This window comes from Fusarium oxysporum, chromosome II (assembly GCF_013085055.1).
Source record: "Fusarium oxysporum Fo47 chromosome II, complete sequence".
In the NCBI taxonomy this organism is placed as follows: domain Eukaryota; kingdom Fungi; phylum Ascomycota; class Sordariomycetes; order Hypocreales; family Nectriaceae; genus Fusarium; species Fusarium oxysporum.
In genome coordinates this window covers 1822501-1841311 of record NC_072841.1, presented here as the reverse complement: position 1 = coordinate 1841311, position 18811 = coordinate 1822501, and the positions used below count along the sequence as shown (strand labels likewise).

General features: G+C 47.5%; 6 protein-coding genes and 2 non-coding genes across 8 annotated transcripts; 4 read left to right on the top strand and 4 right to left on the bottom strand.

Moving 5' to 3' along the window:
* Nucleotides 1-13: 13 nt before the first annotated feature.
* FOBCDRAFT_t43 lies at nt 14-85 on the bottom strand. Its single transcript has one exon. It is a non-coding gene; the product is annotated as a tRNA-Asp (tRNA).
* A 170-nt stretch (nt 86-255) lies between these two features.
* FOBCDRAFT_288077 (uncharacterized protein) lies at nt 256-1559 on the bottom strand (the record flags this gene model as incomplete). Its single annotated transcript, XM_031173158.3, has 2 exons — nt 256-862; nt 911-1559. 2 exons carry the CDS (start codon nt 1557-1559, stop codon nt 294-296), a joined length of 1218 nt encoding a protein of 405 aa, XP_031049943.2. The 3' UTR covers nt 256-293.
* Nucleotides 1560-5076: 3517 nt separating this feature from the next.
* FOBCDRAFT_214530 (uncharacterized protein) lies at nt 5077-9189 on the bottom strand. Its single transcript, XM_031173156.3, has 2 exons — nt 7925-9189; nt 5077-7873 (listed from the first exon to the last, which is right to left on the bottom strand). The coding sequence occupies exons 1-2, from the start codon at nt 8956-8958 to the stop codon at nt 5257-5259; spliced, it is 3651 nt and encodes a 1216-aa protein (XP_031049941.3). The 5' UTR covers nt 8959-9189; the 3' UTR covers nt 5077-5256.
* Nucleotides 9190-10400: 1211 nt separating this feature from the next.
* Nucleotides 10401-12387, top strand: FOBCDRAFT_14708 (major facilitator superfamily domain-containing protein). Its single transcript, XM_031173153.3, has 4 exons — nt 10401-10681; nt 10732-10945; nt 10998-12061; nt 12110-12387. Exons 1-4 carry the CDS (start codon nt 10454-10456, stop codon nt 12236-12238), a joined length of 1635 nt encoding a protein of 544 aa, XP_031049938.1. The 5' UTR covers nt 10401-10453; the 3' UTR covers nt 12239-12387.
* On the bottom strand, nt 12385-13348 carry FOBCDRAFT_126296 (NAD binding domain of 6-phosphogluconate dehydrogenase-domain-containing protein; the record flags this gene model as incomplete). The annotated part of the gene is made up of 2 exons (XM_031173152.3): nt 12385-12802; nt 12849-13348. The coding sequence occupies 2 exons, from the start codon at nt 13346-13348 to the stop codon at nt 12385-12387; spliced, it is 918 nt and encodes a 305-aa protein (XP_031049937.3).
* Nucleotides 13349-14007: 659 nt separating this feature from the next.
* FOBCDRAFT_t59 lies at nt 14008-14106 on the top strand. Its single transcript has one exon. It is a non-coding gene; the product is annotated as a tRNA-Ala (tRNA).
* Nucleotides 14107-14963: 857 nt separating this feature from the next.
* FOBCDRAFT_288072 (uncharacterized protein) lies at nt 14964-15883 on the top strand (the record flags this gene model as incomplete). The annotated part of the gene is made up of 2 exons (XM_031173151.3): nt 14964-15468; nt 15521-15883. The coding sequence occupies exons 1-2, from the start codon at nt 15037-15039 to the stop codon at nt 15881-15883; spliced, it is 795 nt and encodes a 264-aa protein (XP_031049936.2). The 5' UTR covers nt 14964-15036.
* A 1111-nt stretch (nt 15884-16994) lies between these two features.
* FOBCDRAFT_315395 (uncharacterized protein) lies at nt 16995-18630 on the top strand. Its single transcript, XM_031173150.3, has 3 exons — nt 16995-17039; nt 17102-17363; nt 17414-18630. Exons 2-3 carry the CDS (start codon nt 17187-17189, stop codon nt 18464-18466), a joined length of 1230 nt encoding a protein of 409 aa, XP_031049935.2. The 5' UTR covers nt 16995-17039; nt 17102-17186; the 3' UTR covers nt 18467-18630.
* Nucleotides 18631-18811: the final 181 nt, after the last annotated feature.

The window sequence follows — 18811 nt, the reverse complement described above, 5'->3', positions numbered from 1 at the left end:
ACATGTGGCGGATCTCTCCCGCCGGGAATTGAACCCGGGTCTCAAGCGTGACAAGCTTGCATACTGACCACTATACTACGGAAGAATAACCGGTTTTAGCCGGCTGTAGTGAGGAACTGTGATTGCAGAGAGCCGTTGAGAGTATATATACTCTGGTTCTTTCCAAGGCCCAAAACAACACTCCCGCTTTTCCATATCACTAGAATTCTCTATGTAATCTTGAATCTGTGATGCGCTGAAATGCTTTGCACAATGCCTGACTTTACGCCTCTTTAGTATTTACTCTATAATGCTTAAGCCTCGCCCCAGATCTCGTCGGCGATCTCTCTAACCAACGCAAGCTTCTTCTTCTCTTCGTCAAGATTGAGGGGATATCCGCTCTCATGAGTACTGAATCCACACTGAGGACTGACAGCAATCCTCTGCAGCGCCTCCTTCTGGCTCTCACCAGTTCCCTTGGCCACCCAATCCGCTGCACTCAACACACGCTTCTTCATCTCCTCCTTATCCTCCAACTGAGGCAACTTGGTACTAATAACACCAACCACAACATTCTTGTCCTTGGGCAGGAACTGAAGAGGTTCGAAACCACCGGCACGTTCGGTGTCGTACTCAAGGTAGAATGTGTTGACGTTGAGGTTGCGGAAAAGCTTCTCGGCGATGATGTCGTATTTACCTTCGGCAAAGTGACGGCCGCCGATGAAGTTGCCGCGGCAGAGATGAATACCTGTGTGCATGTCTGAAGGGATCTTGGAAAGACTATCATTGTAGAGCTTGATGTAAGCATCTAGGAGATCATCGACAGTGCCAATGTTATCAGAGTCAGCAGCCCAGCCATCACGGAACTTCTGGCTACAAAAGTCTACACGGTGTCAGTTTCTGTCATCATTATTCAAAATGGTCAACTCACAAGCCATGCCGGGGTCGTCGAACTGAACGTTTCGCAGACCAGCCTTGTAAAGCTGATCAAGCTCATCCTGGTAGACCTTGGCAACGTCCTGGAAGTACTCCTCGTCGTTCTTGTACGCCTCGGGAGTATACGCCTTGCCTTGCTTATAACGCATATGGAACCAAGCAGGAGTAATCATAGTAAGCTTGATGGAGCCCCATTCCTCCTTTGGCACAAACCTCTGAACGAGCTTCAGCTCATGGAGGTTCGAGACAGACTTCTCAGGGCTGTGGGAGAGCTTTCCACCAGCAATGACTGACTCTCCAGGCATGACCTGGCGATCAGTCTCGATCAAGCTAACCACGTCAGGGTGGTAAAGACGGAACATGGAAGCATCAGCGTCAGAGAGCTGAGTCGTGCCCTCGAATTCGTCCCACATGAGACCCCAGAAGCGAGTACGAGTGAACTCTCCGCTGGTAACGGCCTTGAAGCCTAGATCCTGCTGCATCTTGACAACGTCCTTAACAGCATCGTTCTCCACCGTCTCAAGGCCGGCGTTTTCGGGGCTAAGACCCTTCTCACGGATCTGCTCTCTGACGTCAAGAAGAGCTTGAGGTCGGAGCAAAGAGCCCATATGCTCAGCGCGGAAAGGTTTAAGAGTGGGTGCCATATTGTTGAATATTACGTATAAAGTTCAAACAAGCTTGTAAGAGTGAATTGGTCTTAAGAAACGCTTCTTAAATGATCTCGAGTAGAGTAATCTTAGGAGGAGGGGCGTTTGCGGGGCTTCCCATCGTGGGGCGGGGGACCGTCCTAATAAGAAAAGGGCTGAATGGCCGCGATCTAAAGTCATTCTTGTCCGTTTTGATCTGCCGTTTTCCGTAATTCCGGTTTATGGTTCTTGGTGGTGGGATTTGGAGAGGGGTAATGACCGGATGGGATAATGCCCGAAGTGAAAGAGGAGATGCACTGTGTTGCATCGAGAGCTGGTAGGTTGATCCTGTCTCGGCGGTGATTTTGGTGGTGGTGAGTGAGAGGAGAACCCGCTAAAGACCTTCAACGGAGTGAGGGGCTGTGATGGTATTTATATCCTATATCCGAGAACCTTGAGGTCCTGAATCCAACTAAATTGCTCTTAACACGTTTTCAGAAGTCAGCTATAGTTTGATTGGCGCATATTTTCTTTCTTATTAAATACTTGAGCAAGTAGTTGTCGAAATGTTACCCCAGATGTGGCTCGGAGATTATTAAAGGTTAATCAAGTGATTGCAGGCCATCGATATGCAGAATCCGCTCACTGAAACACGTCCATGCATAGAAATCCGGGGAAGCACAGGAACGGACCACTGAATGGAGAATATTGGAAACAACCGCCTATGCAAGAAACCCTGCGCGTCGATTAAAAATAATTAGCAGACCTGCCACTTTGGGAATCGCGATATTTCCGGAGCCTTCATCAACAATTTGCAGATTGACAGGTGATAAATACCTAGGTACGCGGGTGCTCTGTTAATTACCCTATTGCCAAATTTGACACAAAATGCTTGAATGGAGGTTGTGAGGACGAAATAGCCGGGAATCTGACGATGCCTCACGAGGCGTACACCGAAGCACATTAGGTCAGTCGATGGCTTGCAGATACACAACCTGATTTGTTATCACTTGATTCTGCCTGTTTCCCGCTCCCTATTATCTTCTTTTCAAGTTCGAGCGAAACCGTTAAACCTACCGTAATTTAACTTGGCTTTCCTGGCGTCAAAATCGCCGTGGACGGCCTCTCAGTAGCCGCATCCTGCATCGCTGTAATTCAAGCTGCTGATCAGACCTACAACATCCTATCACAGTTTGTAAGAAATTGTAAAGAAGCGAAGAGTGGCTTGGGCGCTGTCAGCCAAGAGTTGTTCACCTTGACAAAAGTTCTTACCCAACTGAAGGATATTGTGCCCGATGGCGGCGGCTTTGCGGATAGTGAATTGACTGATAACACCAAGAGAGACATCCGCGACATCATTTCAAGTTGCTCGGTAGTGGCACGCGAAATAGAGGATGTTCTCTCAGGCCATGAAGGACGGCTGGCGGCATTGAGTTGGGCTACTAGAGGCAAGCGAAAAGTCGCGACGTCAAAAGTGCTTCTAGAAACAAATCGCCGAACTCTCAGTCTGGCTGTCGATACCATTACAATGTTAGTAATTATGGTTGTTTATCCTGTGTTGAAGACTAACTCTTTAAAGAGCTACCGCCTAGAATATCAAGCAGGACACGACCGATATTCTGGATGACACGACGCATATGAGAGGTGATATGCATGACTTGGTGGCAAGGACCAGGAACCTCGAAGCGATGGTGGTAGACAAAAACCCCAACGATCCACGAACATATGTACTGGTGCGCTATCTCAATGATTTATTCTCCGTTGCTGGGTCAGTATGTGATGTGTCTTCACGGCCTGCGACACTCGAGTTAAACGCCAGCGAGTAAGTTCTCTGCAAGCTCCGATGAAGTACAAAAGCTGACAATAACAAGAGAGTTGATTGAGGACGTGACCTCTCTTAATACTTCTAAAATTAAATATCTTGGTCTCAAGGTTACGAACAACAATCGAACACAGCCTGCATCCTCCACCCCCTAATTCCAGACAATATTTCAGGGGCAAGAACCGATCGCAACTTTTCCACTGAGCCCGCAGGTAGCTCAAGAAAGAATGAGAAAACAGCGTCCTCGACAAGGGGAACTTCAAGACTTTCATATGTTACGACTAATCATCGTCAACTTCTACCACCGAAACTGAGCCCCGTATCTAAAGGTTTTCGTGGATGTACACTATCACCCGACGGAACCAAGCTCCTATGGAGAGACAAAAGATATATGCTTCTCGATGTCAATTCAGGAGAGGTCAACGAGGTCGATCCTAAGCCGCCTCGACTCAGTCTCACAAATTTCATCATTGAAACCCTCAAAGTCGAGATCCTTACAACCGATGCATCTCTTTTTCTTGTAAGTGTGAAGGCAACTGCAGGCCGATTTTGGATGTTTGGGGATAGGAGCACTGGCGAATGGACGAGACAAATGGGCTGCCCAGATCCTGTCACGCCATGCTGCATTCTATCGCTTTCTCAACATTCCGCACCATTCGTCCAACTGTCTGGTAGTGACGGAGCTTCCATTGTCAAGGTAATCAAGGCAACTAGTCCTGAAGGGAACCCAAAAGTGGCTTTCTCCCTCAAAGTAGTGAAGTTGAAAAGGAGCTTTTTACGTTCTCGCGCGTGGACCACACTATCACTGCCATACAACACGTTGAGCGTTCCGCAGTCCTGTACACTTGAAAGCTCCATGAGGACTGGTTTGCTGATGCTGATCTGACGAGACAAAGTACAAGAGCCTAGAAAGCTCCTCCTACCAGCATATAACGGGAACGATGAAATAGCTATCGTTAGTCTAGTTCCTGGAAGCAGCATCCGAGTCTTGGCTCTCAAGTTCCCCAGTGATGCCCACTTTGAAGATTTTATAATCACTGGCCGGGTTTTATCGTCACATCATTCTCATCCTCAGCAACCCTACAGACCTGCACTAGGGAGAAGGACCTATAGTTACAGCAGAATATTTCCCACGGGGGAAGCTATAATCTCCGAAGATAGAAAGGTCGTCCAGACCAAGTCTTCAGTTGATTATGGAGTAGTTGTATGGAAGATAGGCTCTATGCATAATCTTTCACTGAACGCAGAAAAGCCAGATGAATGGAATATACTTTCGCTAAATTTCGATCACTGGGTACATATGGGTAAGGGTATAAGGAGCGGTGACAAAGAGTCTAGGATATATCTTCAAACATTCAAGCTCAGATGGCCTGAGGAGTACCATCAAACTTAATGGGATTGGAGGATACAATATGATAGAAGACTGATATATGCACGTATCTGGTACTTACTTAGAAGATGTGACAAGAGATAGAGCATTCGTCAGAATTTGTTTCCAACTTGAATTTCTATCAGGCATTGCAACAATTAATTCTCCAAGTTAACAATGTGACTTCAAATTTCTAGTAAAGATTGAGTCCTCTTCCTCTCGGGATACTAGGTAGAAAGTGAGGAATTGTCATACAGCTGTAGGTGGATATAGCGAGGAACCAACAGAGTTGGTTGGATTATTTGTTACAGCTTGGTGCCGGCGTGGGCAAGAACATTGGTCATGAATGATTAAAGTTAGGATTTAAAGGGACAAATCTGAAACGGTTGTCTTGAACTTGACCTTGGGTGGAATTAAAAGATAGGTTACGGGTCTAATGATAAAGTATGATGTCTCAACTGATACACCCGTCAAGAACTCGACCATGGTGATGATTTGCTTGATTCTCGAGACCGACTTTCATACTAGACTGGTGGCGACCATAGTCGATGCCCTTGCCAGAAATAGTCCTTCTTTGTTTGGCCACAATATGATCTCAAGTCTGCCATTTCTCTATCGCACCTGTTCAGGATCTCCTTCAGCGAATCTTCTGGGCTGATGGAACGAGCCCCACGGAACTTCAAAGCTGCTTCAGCAGCCTTTACAAGCCGAGCTGAGATCGACTCAGACTCAACAATATAAAGATGTCTGCTCGTCGGCGTGCCAAATGCAAGCGCTTTCATATAGGCCGCTGATCCAGGATCCGTAGGTGGTCCCACCAGTATGGTATCTTGGTGTGTCCAGCTCATAATATAATCCATCAGTGTTCTCGCGTCTATCTCAATTATCATGAATCTAGCTCGCCCAAGGAGACTATGGCCGGATCCTGGACCGAGGGCATCTGCTGGACGGAAGAATGTGTTGATACGATATCGTGGCGTCTCCGTTTCTAAATAGATAGGAAAGGTTGCTGCTATGTGAGCGCCCGCTCGACGAAAGGTTTGGAAGATGCCTGTGGCACGAGGATTCATATCATATAGTTCGTAGAAGTGGTTTGTCCGCTGTCTAATCACCCATTTTAGGATCGATATCAGAGATCTGAACCAGAGGCTTCCCATAGGGTGGCTAATGTTCGTCCTGCGCATGGTCCAGTTTGGGTTGTAACCCTGCTCAAAGATGTTATCAATCATGTAAAGGGTCCCCGGTCGACCTAAACGTAGCCATTCATCGCATATCAGGTCAAGGATACAGCAAATCGTGTCATGTGAGACACAAGGTTCAAGAGTTTTTAGAGTTCCCAACACAAATGGACGATGGCCGCAGCGGAATGCACTTAACATGAATCGTCCCACGAAGTCTTTTGGGCCAAGCTCACTATCGTGATTCGCTGGTGGAGGAGATATGAATCCCTTTTTGTAGCTTCCAAGCGTAAGTTCGAGGAAGAAGCCGTAAATCCCAGGAGGGAACTCTTGCGATTCGTCCCATTCGTATAGCATTTTCAGAAAGTCCTCAGAGTCCCATATCGACTTGAATCGGTTCATGGCTACTATGGCTTTGAAACTCCGGCACAAAAGCTCTGCTCGAGGAATGCGGTAAGGTTGCCAGAGGCGCTGGCCCTCTTCAGTCTCGAAAATAAATTCTTCGGCGGACCTATGAGTAAATACAACTGCCCAGCTAGAGGGTATCACTCCCAAAATCCCTGGACAACAAGAGTTCAGACGCTTCCGCATTACTTCTGTCTTTGCGTCCAGCTCGGCGTTTGGAACTTGGTCACCTAGGACAGCATATCTTTCTAGCAAGTCTGGCTCCATGACCATCATGCAATCGAAAGCTGTCACTTGCGAGAAGGGAGATTTCCTGGTAAACGCGATACGCATCAGATTGATAGCCGTAGATACATATTTTCGGTAGATAAGGAGATCTTCAGCTGAACGTCTCAAGATATCTCGATATAAACTCATAAGATCTTTCGGCATATCATTCAGGCGCTGCTCGATTTCTTGTTCAGAATCCCCATTGTTTAGTCCCCGAACTAACGATTGGGTGACGAGTACAGCCCATAGGAAGATACCCTCAGCCAGCTCCGCAACCTTCCAAGCCAACTCTGACAAATCTAGTTCTTGGGAGTCTAAAATGGTCAACTGACGTAAGTTGGCTTTGGAGTATTCGAATATATCGAGCCTTGTCAACTCGTGCATTTGGAGGTGTGGGTATCTTGAGAACTGATGTTTAAACAAGGGCTCTGGACGACTTGAGACGCAGATCTTGGTCTTGGGAGACACCATACTCTTGATGAATTGCAGAGTATCCAACGTATCTTGCCCTGGGCGTGCTTCGTCTAAAGCATCGACGAAGATACAGATTGTCTGAGATGTCTGGTCCTGGTAGCTGTAGAGCGATTTGCAAAGTTGGTCCTGATCCCAGTCTGAGGGTGACGATTTACGGAATGTGGCAGTTGTGTCGTGAAGATAACCAATGAGATTGGGGTCGTGTGATAAAAGCTGATAAGCGATAGAGCATATAAGCCCCTTGAAAGACTTTTGCATAGAACTGCCTGGCTTCCAAAAGAAATGAGACACAATGACCACGTCCTCGTGCCATTTCTCCAATGCCGCGAGAGTTCTGGAGTCGCTCAGAAGAAACTTCATTAGTGTGCTTTTCCCGGATCCTGGCTTTCCACTTATCCAATAAATCAGCTGGTCAGATGTGAGCCATGTCTTGAAGTTGCCCCCGTCCTTTTCTGTGAGAGACGGCTCGAAGGTTTCATGTTCATGCGAGTGGTTGTCTACATTCAGATGTTTGGGAACACGAGGACGCTTTTCATAACAATCATGAGAGTCGCCAACTTCGTCGCTGTGTTCTCCGAGATCCGAATCCTGATCTGTTGACCCATCCGCTGCTTCTGTCGAGTCGTTGTCCGATCTTCCACCGTCTGATGATCTGGAGTCAAAGGTCTGAGGGCGAGAGCCACCAAATATCCACTTCAGTGTGGAAGGGGCTTCTGAGGCGACAATAGATCTCCTTTGATTCATCTCTGGAAAGTGAAGACTTTTCAGAATACGCTCTTGAAGCTCCTCTTCCTCAGCTTTGGCATCAATAATTCTATAATCATACTTCAGCATGGCGACGAGTTGTAATACAGAGAGTACTCACCGCTTTGTGGAGTTCCAGTATCCAAGAAATGCTTTGGTACAAGCTGCGGCACATACAGCACTGTAGTCTTGCCAGTCCTTGTTCTTATGGCTATCGGCGTAATCGCAAACACTCTTGATTACGATGCAAGGAAAGACCTCCCAGACTCCAACGCTCTCCATCTCGAAACCTATCACATTTTTCTCTCGTATGAGCTGGTCCCGGTCTTTTCCAGACTTCATCACTGTATCTCCAGAGGCGAATGTTCCAAAGTGTATCATCAAGCTCGGCTCCCTTTCGTCTTTATTACCTGGGATCTGACGTACAGCTTGCTTGATATCGCACCCAAGTTCTTCGCAGCTCGCTTTCAGTGCCTTGGAACAGACGGTGTCAGCATCTGTGCAGCAAGAGGCACAAACAGTGCATTCTCGTGAGTCTTGGTGCTTGTGACGATAGCCTGCAGGGAATAGGATATCCCTTGAACGTCCAGGATATGTGTCAGGTACGCGACCGACGAAATCACGACTAGCCCTCGTCATCTTTTGCCTTTGCCGTGCTGTGGTGAGTTTTGCTAGGAGACTTCTTATCTCTAAGTTAGGTCTTCCTAAGCTCTCGCTCAAAGTGTCCTTCATCTCAAACTTGTCTGGGAATCGACGGCCAAAATCATACTGCACGACACCAGTGCTGATAATGACATCGCCAAGAAATATTGGCGTGTCTTCATACAAAGGCGCGCCTCCACAGATTCCAACGACGAGTGCAAGGATGATGTTGGGGAAACTCATGCGACAGAAGGCGGCGATGTTTCCTGCTGCGACCTTTCCCATGCCAGGAAGGTGTGCTAACACCACATTGTGACTTCCGATGACGCCCGTTGAGTACGAGTTTGGGTCGCCCCGCGCTTTTCCAAAGGATGGACCGTTATCTTCATCCCAGTGGTGATCAAAAGAGGCAATCACGGCGTCGGCCTCAAGCGTCAGGGCACATATGATGGCGATCTCGAAATCATCGCGACTCTTCGGACGACGGGTCGTAGCTGGAGGCATACTAGGCATTGGCCTGATGAGTTGATTGAGGGAGCTTGTTCATGTTCTGTGCTGACATGAGGGAGCCTGATCAGGCTGGGCTCAGCCGCTCGAGATTCAGCTGACTTCATGCAGAGCCCTACCAATTGGGAACTCGGATGTTAACAAGGGCTTTGAAACAAAGCCAGCAATTGGACGAGGTAAATTCAACGCATATCTGTTTTTTTGATCTCATGGTGGCGCCTAAATATGCCAAATCACCCTGACAGGAGTTGAAATGCTTAAGCCTGACTTTGACATAGTGATTGATAAGAGAATAATTTTATATCCATTGTACTACTATAATTATGTTGACCTAGTCAAAATGGCTTACTACGGTAAAAGCTCTGCGATGACATATTATGGCCAAACTCTCCCTTGGGCTCTGAGTGAAATCATGTAATAAAAATCGCTTTCTATTGCACCTATTAGTTGTCTTATCCTAAAAGCTGCAGGCCATCATTGGAGAGGTTCTTTCAGGCACAGCTGCTGACAAATGATGGGGAGGTCCTCGGACGATATTGACGAACAATTGATGAATTATGGGACTCGGGTTCTTCTGACCGGGTATTGAATAGGAACTGTTCCTGCAAGTGTTGTTCTTGAGCGGGGAGGATGTGCTGATGCGTGGGGGTCATCGGAGCTCATCCGGGCGATCAATCCAGCATAAGTTGAAGATCAATCGCGATGCAACGGCTAAATAAAAGATAGAAAAGAGAAGACCATTAACAAGATGAGAGTAGCACAAGTAGAAACTCAAAATATCTCCAAGTTGATGTATATTTTCTGTGACTAAACCCGTTTATGTCCTCGTGTCCCCATCACCATCACCATCACAAACCCCACGTTAGTGGTCATGCTGAACATGAAAATTGACCAGGATGTGCCGCGGCTGAAAAGCTGGGGTTACGTCAATAACAAGGAATGTGATGTCTTTCTAAAATCTTGTAATCTGTAGGCATTTCTTCGTGTGGAAGGCCATCTCGATAAACTGGGATACTTTCAGTGGCTTTAACGGGTCGGGGAGTCCGGCCTTGGAGGACAGTGTTTAGTGTGACGGATCAACCGATCTGCACTGAAAGATCATCACAGCCACGAACCTCGGGATCCGAAGGACGATCAAGATATTAGATGCTCTCTAGTCTTCGTCTATATCCCTTTAATTGTTGCCATTTCCCTTGCTGTCGTTCGAAGGTTCTGAAGAGACCTTACGATGCTTACTCACATCAAATCGATGACTCCAACAAGTGACGCCATAGAATAAGCGGCATCACAACAACCCCTGTCACAAGAACCGTAGATCACCGAACATGGCACGCGAGCCCCCCGCGCCCACCCAAAGACCAGAGTGGATTAGCACCTGAATTGCACCATCAAACCCCGCGACTTCGCAACCCCCGGGGAGTTTCTTGTCTTGTTTTTTACTCCCTTCTCAATATCAAGCCACTGACGATCTCTGAACCCTTTCGTATAATATAATATAACCATGCCGCCAGCCGAAAACTCAGAGGCTGGTCGTCTCTTGAAATCTCAACCTCGCGACTCTGCCTCCTACACCATGGCTGATAAGGAAGAGGAGCGTAAAGCCTACGGGGCGATTAATAATGATGGGAGGAGGAATAGTCTTGTCGACGCTGCTGATGATGAAGCGATTATTCCCAAGGGGGCTCTTGATCCGGTTTATGAGGCGAAAGCTCGTATTCTGAACCGTGCTGTAAGTTTTGGTCTCATCTTATTTGATCGGGTGGGCGTTAACATTGTCAGATTCAAGATCTCGGTATGGGGCGGTATCAGTGGGAGCTTTTTGTCGTCATAGGCTTTGGCTGGGCGAGCGATAATCTCTGGCCAATCGTCACGTCGCTTATTCTTACACCTGTCGCCAATGAGTTCCGCGTAAGCAATCCGCCATATCTCACGCTGGCGCAGAACATTGGTCTGTTAGCCGGTGCGATGTTTTGGGGTTTTGGTTGTGATGTTTGTAAGTCATCGCCGCCCTGCACCCTTCGATTTCTGCTTATTAATTTTGTTAGTCGGTCGAAAATGGGCATTCAACATCACTCTCGGTCTTACAGCAATTTGGGGCCTCATTTCAGCCAGCGCCCCCAATTTCGCAGCTATCGGCATTTTCGACGCCTTATGGTCTTTTGGTGTTGGTGGAAATTTACCAGTTGACTCGGCCATTTTTCTCGAGTTTCTACCAGCGTCGCATCAATACCTCCTCACGATTCTCTCGATTGACTGGGCTATTGCGCAAGTCATCGGTACACTCATCGCATGGCCACTTTTGGGCAATTACACATGCGAGCAAGATACGGTCTGTCGACGAAAAGATAATATGGGCTGGCGATATTTTACCATCACCGTTGGTGGACTAACACTTCTCATGTTCCTTGTGCGCTTTGTTCTGTTCAAGATCTACGAGTCACCCAAGTATCTCATGAGTAAGGGTCGCGATGAAGAGGCTGTTAGAGTTGTGCATACTGTTGCCAAGAAGAACGGGAAGACGTCAACGCTCAGTCTCGAGGATTTGAAGGCTTGTGAACCGGAGGGTTATGTTGCGCAGACAGATACCAGCGCCGCGTTAAAGCGATATCTGGAGAAGGTCGACTTGTCGCATATCAAGGCTCTCTTCGTTACAAGGAAACTCGGCCTCAGTACAGGATTGATCATGGCAGTTTGGGCACTCATCGGTCTTGGATATCCCCTCTATAACGCCTTCATTCCGTATATTCAAGCGACTAAGGGTGCCGACTTTGGCGATGGAAGTACATACCTCACATACCGAAACAGTCTTATCATTGCTGTTCTTGGTGTGCCGGGTGCTCTTCTGGGAGGATGGCTTGTCGAATTACCACGACTGGGACGAAAGGGCACGCTGTCACTCAGCACCATACTTACCGGCGTCTTTCTCTACTGCTCCACGACTGCGACGACGAGCGATGCTTTACTCGGCTGGCAATGCGCTTTCAACTTCTTCAGTAATATCATGTACGCGGTTCTGTACTCATTCACGCCAGAACTGTTCCCTACACCTCATAGAGGAACCGGTAATGCGTTATGTGCGTCTTGCAACAGAATCTTTGGTATCATGGCAGTAAGTTCACCGTCAAAACCTGTCTCAACCCAATACTGACTTTCACAGCCAATCATTGCCATCTTTGCAAACTTGGAAACGTCTGCACCTGTATACACAAGTGGCGCATTATTCATAGCAGCTGGACTCTTGGTATTGATTATGCCTTTTGAGTCTAGAGGCAAAGCTGCACTATAAGCAGTAATGTGATACCGAATATATAATGATGGTATGAATGGCAAAAATACGAAGCGAAGCACTCTTTCAGGATTATTGATATAGCGTTTCGTGCACTAGTTGCACATATTAATGATAAAAGACTGACATCAGTCATGTTTCACTCTTTACTTCTTCTCATCCCGTTCTTTGACTAGATCTGTCTCAAAAGATAACCCAGATTCTTTTCTCAGTATTCCATACATAGAAGAAGAATCAAGAGGTCTTCCCTCAGCTTCAGAGAACCGCTTCGCCTCTTTCAGATGCTTGATGGCCACTTCAGCAACCTCCAGCCTCGCTCCAGACTGTTCAGCAAGAGTAATTCCATGACCAACGTCCTTAATTGCTAGGTTTAGATCAGACCAAGGCCGGTCGCCTCTCGCTGGCATGTAAGCTCCGGTAGTAAGTCGTTGAGACATGGAAAGTGCCAGAGGACCGTATTGTTGCTGGATCAAAGCTTCGAGGTTTTTGCTGCCTAGGCCAGACTTTTCTGCTAGGACGTGGGCTTCTGCCACGACTTCCATCATACCAGCTGTGACGAAGTTTCTATCTTGTCATTAGCCCTGTTCAGATTTCGGGGGGGAGCACTTACCCTGCTGTTTTCATCTTGCTCGATAGTCTCACATCTTCACCAACTCGAATCACGCCTCTTCCCATGACTCCCTCCAAATATGGATTGATCTTCTCGACGGCGTCGTCAGGTCCAGCAACAATCCATAGCAGCTTTCCCTGCGCCGCAACAGGACTTGCTCCGAAGACAGGTGAGGCGATGAACTGAGCGCCCTTCTCATTCAAACGGGTTTGAGCTTTGGCCGAAGAGTCCGGGTGAACCGTTGAAGTATCCGCGATTACTTTCCCGGCGAGCTGTTCAGGGTCCTCAGTGTCAATGACTGTATCAAGAGTTGACTCGAGAGCTGAGTCGTCACTGAGAGACAGGAAGATGGTATCGCAATTTCCCACTAGGTCTTTAGCTGAGGGCGCAGGTTGAGCACCAAGACTCTTGAGAGAGTCACCGCGAGAGATAGTTCGGTTATAGTAAATCAGGCTGGGGGCGCCGGTTGAGGTTAAGTATTTTTGGAGATTTGTTGCCATAGGGAGGCCCATCGACCCCAGGCCTGCTTGTCAGTATTCTGATGTAAGGTAGGTGGTGAACGGAAAATGTACCTACCAATCCAACCAATTTGAGGAGACGCCATGTTGAATTTCAATTGAACTTTCAATGCAAAGGTAAAATCCACTGGTAGGGAAGTTAAACTTTCATATCTCAACCACAGTCGTTATATGTCAGCAATAGATTCATGATGACTCAAGCTGGAGTTCGTCGGACCCGAACCCCGCAGCCTCGGACTTGACCCCGAGCCGTTGCAATATCTCTCAATCGCCAACAGTTCCGCCAGGGCCTATCCCTGTAATCTCTTATTTTTCTTTTAAGAAGGTAGTTTTATTATAAATATCCTTTTTTATTTTAGATGTAATTTCTGCTGCTATTACAATCATGGGAGAGATTGGTGATGCCAAACTAGTGCTTTTTCCAGCTAGTTAGGCTACCCTATTTTAAGTCAATTTCAGTAAACTCCTTCAACTCATAGGTATTTTGAATTTGCTTTCGTCATAATGTCTACTCGAATTAAGTGAGATCTGAGCTCGAAGCGGTGGCATTAAAACGAACTGGAAAATAAAGAAGTTTCAAGTTAAAGAGCATATATTCCTAAATTTCTTTGATAAACTCCAACCAATCATAAAGCAATTCCGGGCGAATGGTTTAGTGGTATAATACTCCCTTAGCATGTTCTATCCTCTGGATGATACACCTCTGGGAGTGGTCCAGGGTTCGATTCCCTGTTCGTCCAACGTCGGTGGTTAGATCCCACTATTATCACTCTTTTTTGCATCTTTTGAGAACTTTCCTTATTGTGATATCCTTGCATAATGCTGTGACACCATAAATTTGTGAGCCACATTCAGTGCTTGCTCTGGGTCCAGATGGTGCAACCTTATGCAGCCGCTCATCAAAGCTGGCATGCGATGTATTGGTCTTTTGGACGCCATTGGTAATAGAGAAAATACTCGTGTAGGTTTGACAAGTGAAGTTCCTTTTCGAAGTGCAAAAGTGGATGTCGAATGACGTATCTTGCGAAGTAGCGTTGTACCATGTTTGAACACCTCTGATTCTCGATGCCCATTCTCTGGCTCGAAGATCCAACTAGCCAATGAATGTTTGGTTGGTCACATCAGCACATCTTAATCGAGGCCCCTGGTATTTGAGGGTATAACTGTAGTTTTGGTGCTTCGCAGGCATTTGAAGGATCGTGTTATCGTATATAGAAGCTGTGACAGTCCTGTAAGTGCATTGAGTGACGCCTCCAAATGTGTCGCCAACTCCGGAATCATTGGCCACCTGGCGATGTGAAAACAAGGCCCAATTTACAAATGGTACGCCCTCATCTTGAGTGCCAACTGAGGTCCATATATTCGTAGAAAGCCTCGCTGGGGGAATAATGGCAGACAATTGGATACACCTGTCAAAGTTCAGCATTTTAAAGACCTGAAGATAGAGTGGGCCTAGGAAAGAAAACATCTAAGTTGCTAGTGCTTGGCCCCCCAGGTCTTGAAACATGAAATCTGACATAAGCCCGTGGAATCCTTCGGATTTGAGTCTCACCATCAACGGAGCCGCTAATTTACCCCTCACAGACTTGGATGTAGCATAACCTCGAAGGCTTCATCACGGCTATTTGAGCTTCGTTAAACTTTCCGTCGCCTCGAACTTTAACTCAGATATGGCTGCTGTTGTTGCAGCCGCAAGACCTGCCCTGGTGATCGTACCAGGCAACTTCAGCTTACCTCGATTCTGGAGCGCCATCCAGCGGTCAGTTGAAGACAAGGGCTATCCCGTCGAAGTTGTTCCTCTTCAGTCTTCTCGTGAGGAAAGGATTGATCCTGCGCCAGGTTTGGCTGATGACGTAAAGGAGGCTCAGTCAGTTCTGAACAAGCACATTAACCAAGGAAAAGATGTTGTCATGCTTATGCATTCATATGGCGGGATGGTCGGAACTGAAGCGACTCGCGGCTTGAGTCGCAACGAGCGAGAAAAGGCAGGTCTAAAGGGTGGGATAACACACCTGATCTTTCTGGCTGCGATCTTTGCACCTCCTGGCAAAAGTACTCGGGGGCTATATGAAGCCAACCCAGGCCGTTATCCCCGGCGCGAGGTACATGAGACTTTGATGTGTGATTGCATTTGAACTAATTGTAACTACGCAGGGCGACTATCTTATATGCGATGAAGAAACAGCCATGTGCTTCTACAGCGATCTCACAAAGGAGCAAGGCCAACAACTAGCTCAGGACGCTTCCAAGATTTCTCAGGCCGTCAGGGTCTTCGGCGATGAGCAGACATACGATGGCTTCCACAAACTAATTCCATCCAGCTATATCCTGACTAAGAAGGATGTGCTTGTTCCCGAACCAGCTCAGAGGCAGTTCATTTCACGACTGGAAGAGAACGGAGGCCGACCTGTCCCTGTTTTTGAGCTTGATACGTCTCACTCGCCTCACCAAACGGATCCCCAGCTGCTAATGAGAACTTTGGATAAGATTCTAGAGCAGGAGCATGGATCAGAGTGAGGAACAGAAAGGTCTGAGAATAGCGTGACTGAAGGTTTTGGTCTAGTCAGATAGTCATTCACTTTCACATATCAGATGTTAGTCAATGGCTCGACATTCAGGAGCTCTGCAGTTTGACTGTAGTAGAGTAAGACAAATGACATGCCATGGCAAGCTGACAGCATTTCAGGAGTTGGCTGAAAGCTCAGCTGCATGTCGTAGCCGGTTTCCAGTTCATGTCAGAGATGAACCAACAACAGTAAACGCAGATAGTTCAGAATCTTCAGCTTTCCGACTTTCCCGATCAACTCAAGGATTTCAATGTATTGCCAGCCACATTTCTCAAGCAGCCTATAAGATCGTTGGGAGCCATTTTGGCCCCTGGCGCAAGGGTCGATCATGTCTCAGCGCTACTCCCTTGCGTCGCTCCTGTTGATCAAGAGTCATCACGCTGTTCAATTCGGAAATCGGTAGTTACCAAGTCTAAATCACGAGGGAGCATGATAGTATTAATAAGAGAACTAAGAGATATTCTTGAGCATCATACATGTACTCGTTTTGTGTTATGTTATTGGTATCTATACTCAACGAAATGGTGAGGCGGAAGGTTGTTCGCAATCTGTGATGGAAGTGCGCTAGAATATCAAAAGTAAGGCCATTATAGCAAGTCAACTAATTCCATACTAAAAGAGAATCACTAAATATTGAACTTTAACCCTCGCTATATTTCTGACAGGCTCAGTTGATTCGATCTCTGGACCCATCTCAAAGTGAGACATTGAGCTTGTCTAGCCCCTTATCCATTCCTACCAACCCATCTCGCCTCCCTCAAACACGCTGCCATTCAAATCGATACACAAAAATTCCAGCGCGTAAAAATTTCTCTTAACTTAGCGCGTTTCAGCACTTTAATCAGCAGGCATCCAACCACGCTCGTGAACGAGGCCCTGGCGATAGGACTCTCCCTGCTTTACTAAGGCTTCTCCGCCACAGCAAGGCGCTGAAAAGCTGAGCAACTGGTATGTATGACTGTCGACAAAGCGTTTTAATGGTTATCGCATTATTGAGTACCGTAATTCTGGACTTCCCAGCCACACGGGTTGACGTGTGAATAATGCAGTATCGATACGAAGATGCGCAACCTCTTTGTTATAGCGTTCCAGGCAAGATGAGTGGAGTACGACACCATGTATATCAAGCAGGCTGCTTCTCTCGGTTGAAAAGACTCATCATCACTAGCAACCAGATAGAAACAAAGACATCCTTCGTCCATCTCGACAACAAAGTCTTCTGTATTGCTTTCATCACATAATTCGACTCCAAGATGAGAACATCACTGGCTCTCCTGGCTCTGGCAGCCACAGCCTTTGCCATTCCCCAAGCAGTCACAGAAGATATTGCACCCAAGGGTAAAGCCCCCAAGGGTTGCACCACCTCATATGATGGCCAATTTGAAGTCACAATCTTCAAGCCTGGAAACGAAAAGCGGGATGTCACCGAGGTAAGCAAGTTCACACTCTCAAAATGTGACGCTCAACTAACAGACAACAGCGATCATGTAATGGTGAAGGCGTTCTCGTCCTGAACCTCAAGGACGGTGTTCTCAAGGACGCTCAAGGAAGAACAGGCTACATCTCGGACAGCTACCAGTTCCAATTCGACAAGCCCGCACAGGCTGGCGCAATCTACACATCCGGTTTCTCAGTCTGCTCCAACGGAACTCTTGCCTTTGGACCCTCCGCAATCTTCTGGCAATGTCAATCCGGCGACTTCTACAACCTCTATGACCGCAACTGGGCTGAGCAATGTGAGCCTGTTGAGTTCGGCGTTATGCCTTGTGGCAAGAGTAAGAATGCAAAGTCCGCCCCTAAGAAGAGAATTGTGGGAAGCAGCGTTGTTGCGACGACTGTTGTAACTGTTGTTTCTGATGGCACGACGAGGGAGGTTCCTACGACTATCGCTGTTCCCATGTGCCAGATTGGCGATGGCCAGGTTCAGGTTCGCACGACGCCATGCGATGATATGGAGATCCCTATCATCACTGCTCCTCCTGTCAGTCAAGTCTCGGATGGCAAGCTTCAGGTTCCTACTACAGCTCCTCCTGCGCCTCCCGCAGTTCAGAAGCCTGCCAAGCCTGCGGATGACACACCTGCTGAGGGTACTGGCGGCGATGCCGGGGACAAGCCCAAGCCTGCTGGTGACTCGAAGCCTGGCGCTTCTCCTTCTGGAAACGATGCTCCTGATAAAACGGGAGCCGCACAGGCTGAGAAGCCAGCTGGAGATGAGCCTTCTGCCACTGGTGCCCGACGTGCTGGCAAGTCGAAAGCCACTGAAACCGACGATGAAGTGCTGGCCACTGACTCTGGTACCCCCTCCGACACCGAGACCGAGGCGACTGGCTCATCTCGAAGCACACGCGCCGTCAAGCCCTTCAAGCCTCAGACGACGGAGAGTAATGACTCTGAGGAGACTGGAAGCAGCTCCAGTTCCGGCTCAGATGACGCCGCGTCTACGGGTGCGGCTCAGTCTGATGCTTTCAAGATTGCCGCGAGCTTGGGTATGGTGCTTGTATCGGGTCTGTTTGGATCTCTGTTGATTCTGTAAATGATGGTGGGACGGACTGGGATTATTGATTGAGGTTATGATTGTATATGTTTTCTCGCATAAATGCGGTGTTCTGGTTTTCTCATGTCGGAGGTATTGGGTTAGTAATATTTAGATATCTCTTTACGAACAGTCAATGGCACAATAGACATGGAATCACAAAGCTAAACGTACTCAACGCTGACGTTCAATTGTCTCTACTTGTCAGTGCAAGCAAAGATCAGTGAGGATGATTCCTCATCATTACCCCACTGTAAAGGATGTGGGTGGGCCTGTTTTAGCACTAACGTTAGTGTCAGTCATCGGCATTCACGGCGCTCTCAAGCTTGCGAGGGGTCTTTCACA

Bases quoted from the DNA above. Each gene is read 5' to 3' on its own strand.
- FOBCDRAFT_315395 (XM_031173150.3), top strand. From the start codon at position 17,187: ATGAGAACATCACTGGCTCTCCTGGCTCTGGCAGCCACAGCCTTTGCC. The intron at 17,364-17,413 runs GTAAGCAAGTTC...AACAGACAACAG, and splicing joins AAAAGCGGGATGTCACCGAG to CGATCATGTAATGGTGAAGG.
- FOBCDRAFT_14708 (XM_031173153.3), top strand. From the start codon at position 10,454: ATGCCGCCAGCCGAAAACTCAGAGGCTGGTCGTCTCTTGAAATCTCAA. The intron at 10,946-10,997 runs GTAAGTCATCGC...TAATTTTGTTAG, and splicing joins GGGTTTTGGTTGTGATGTTT to TCGGTCGAAAATGGGCATTC. The intron at 12,062-12,109 runs GTAAGTTCACCG...TGACTTTCACAG, and splicing joins GAATCTTTGGTATCATGGCA to CCAATCATTGCCATCTTTGC.
- FOBCDRAFT_214530 (XM_031173156.3), bottom strand. From the start codon at position 8,958: ATGCCTAGTATGCCTCCAGCTACGACCCGTCGTCCGAAGAGTCGCGAT. The intron at 7,874-7,924 runs GTGAGTACTCTC...GTATGATTATAG, and splicing joins TACTGGAACTCCACAAAGCG to AATTATTGATGCCAAAGCTG.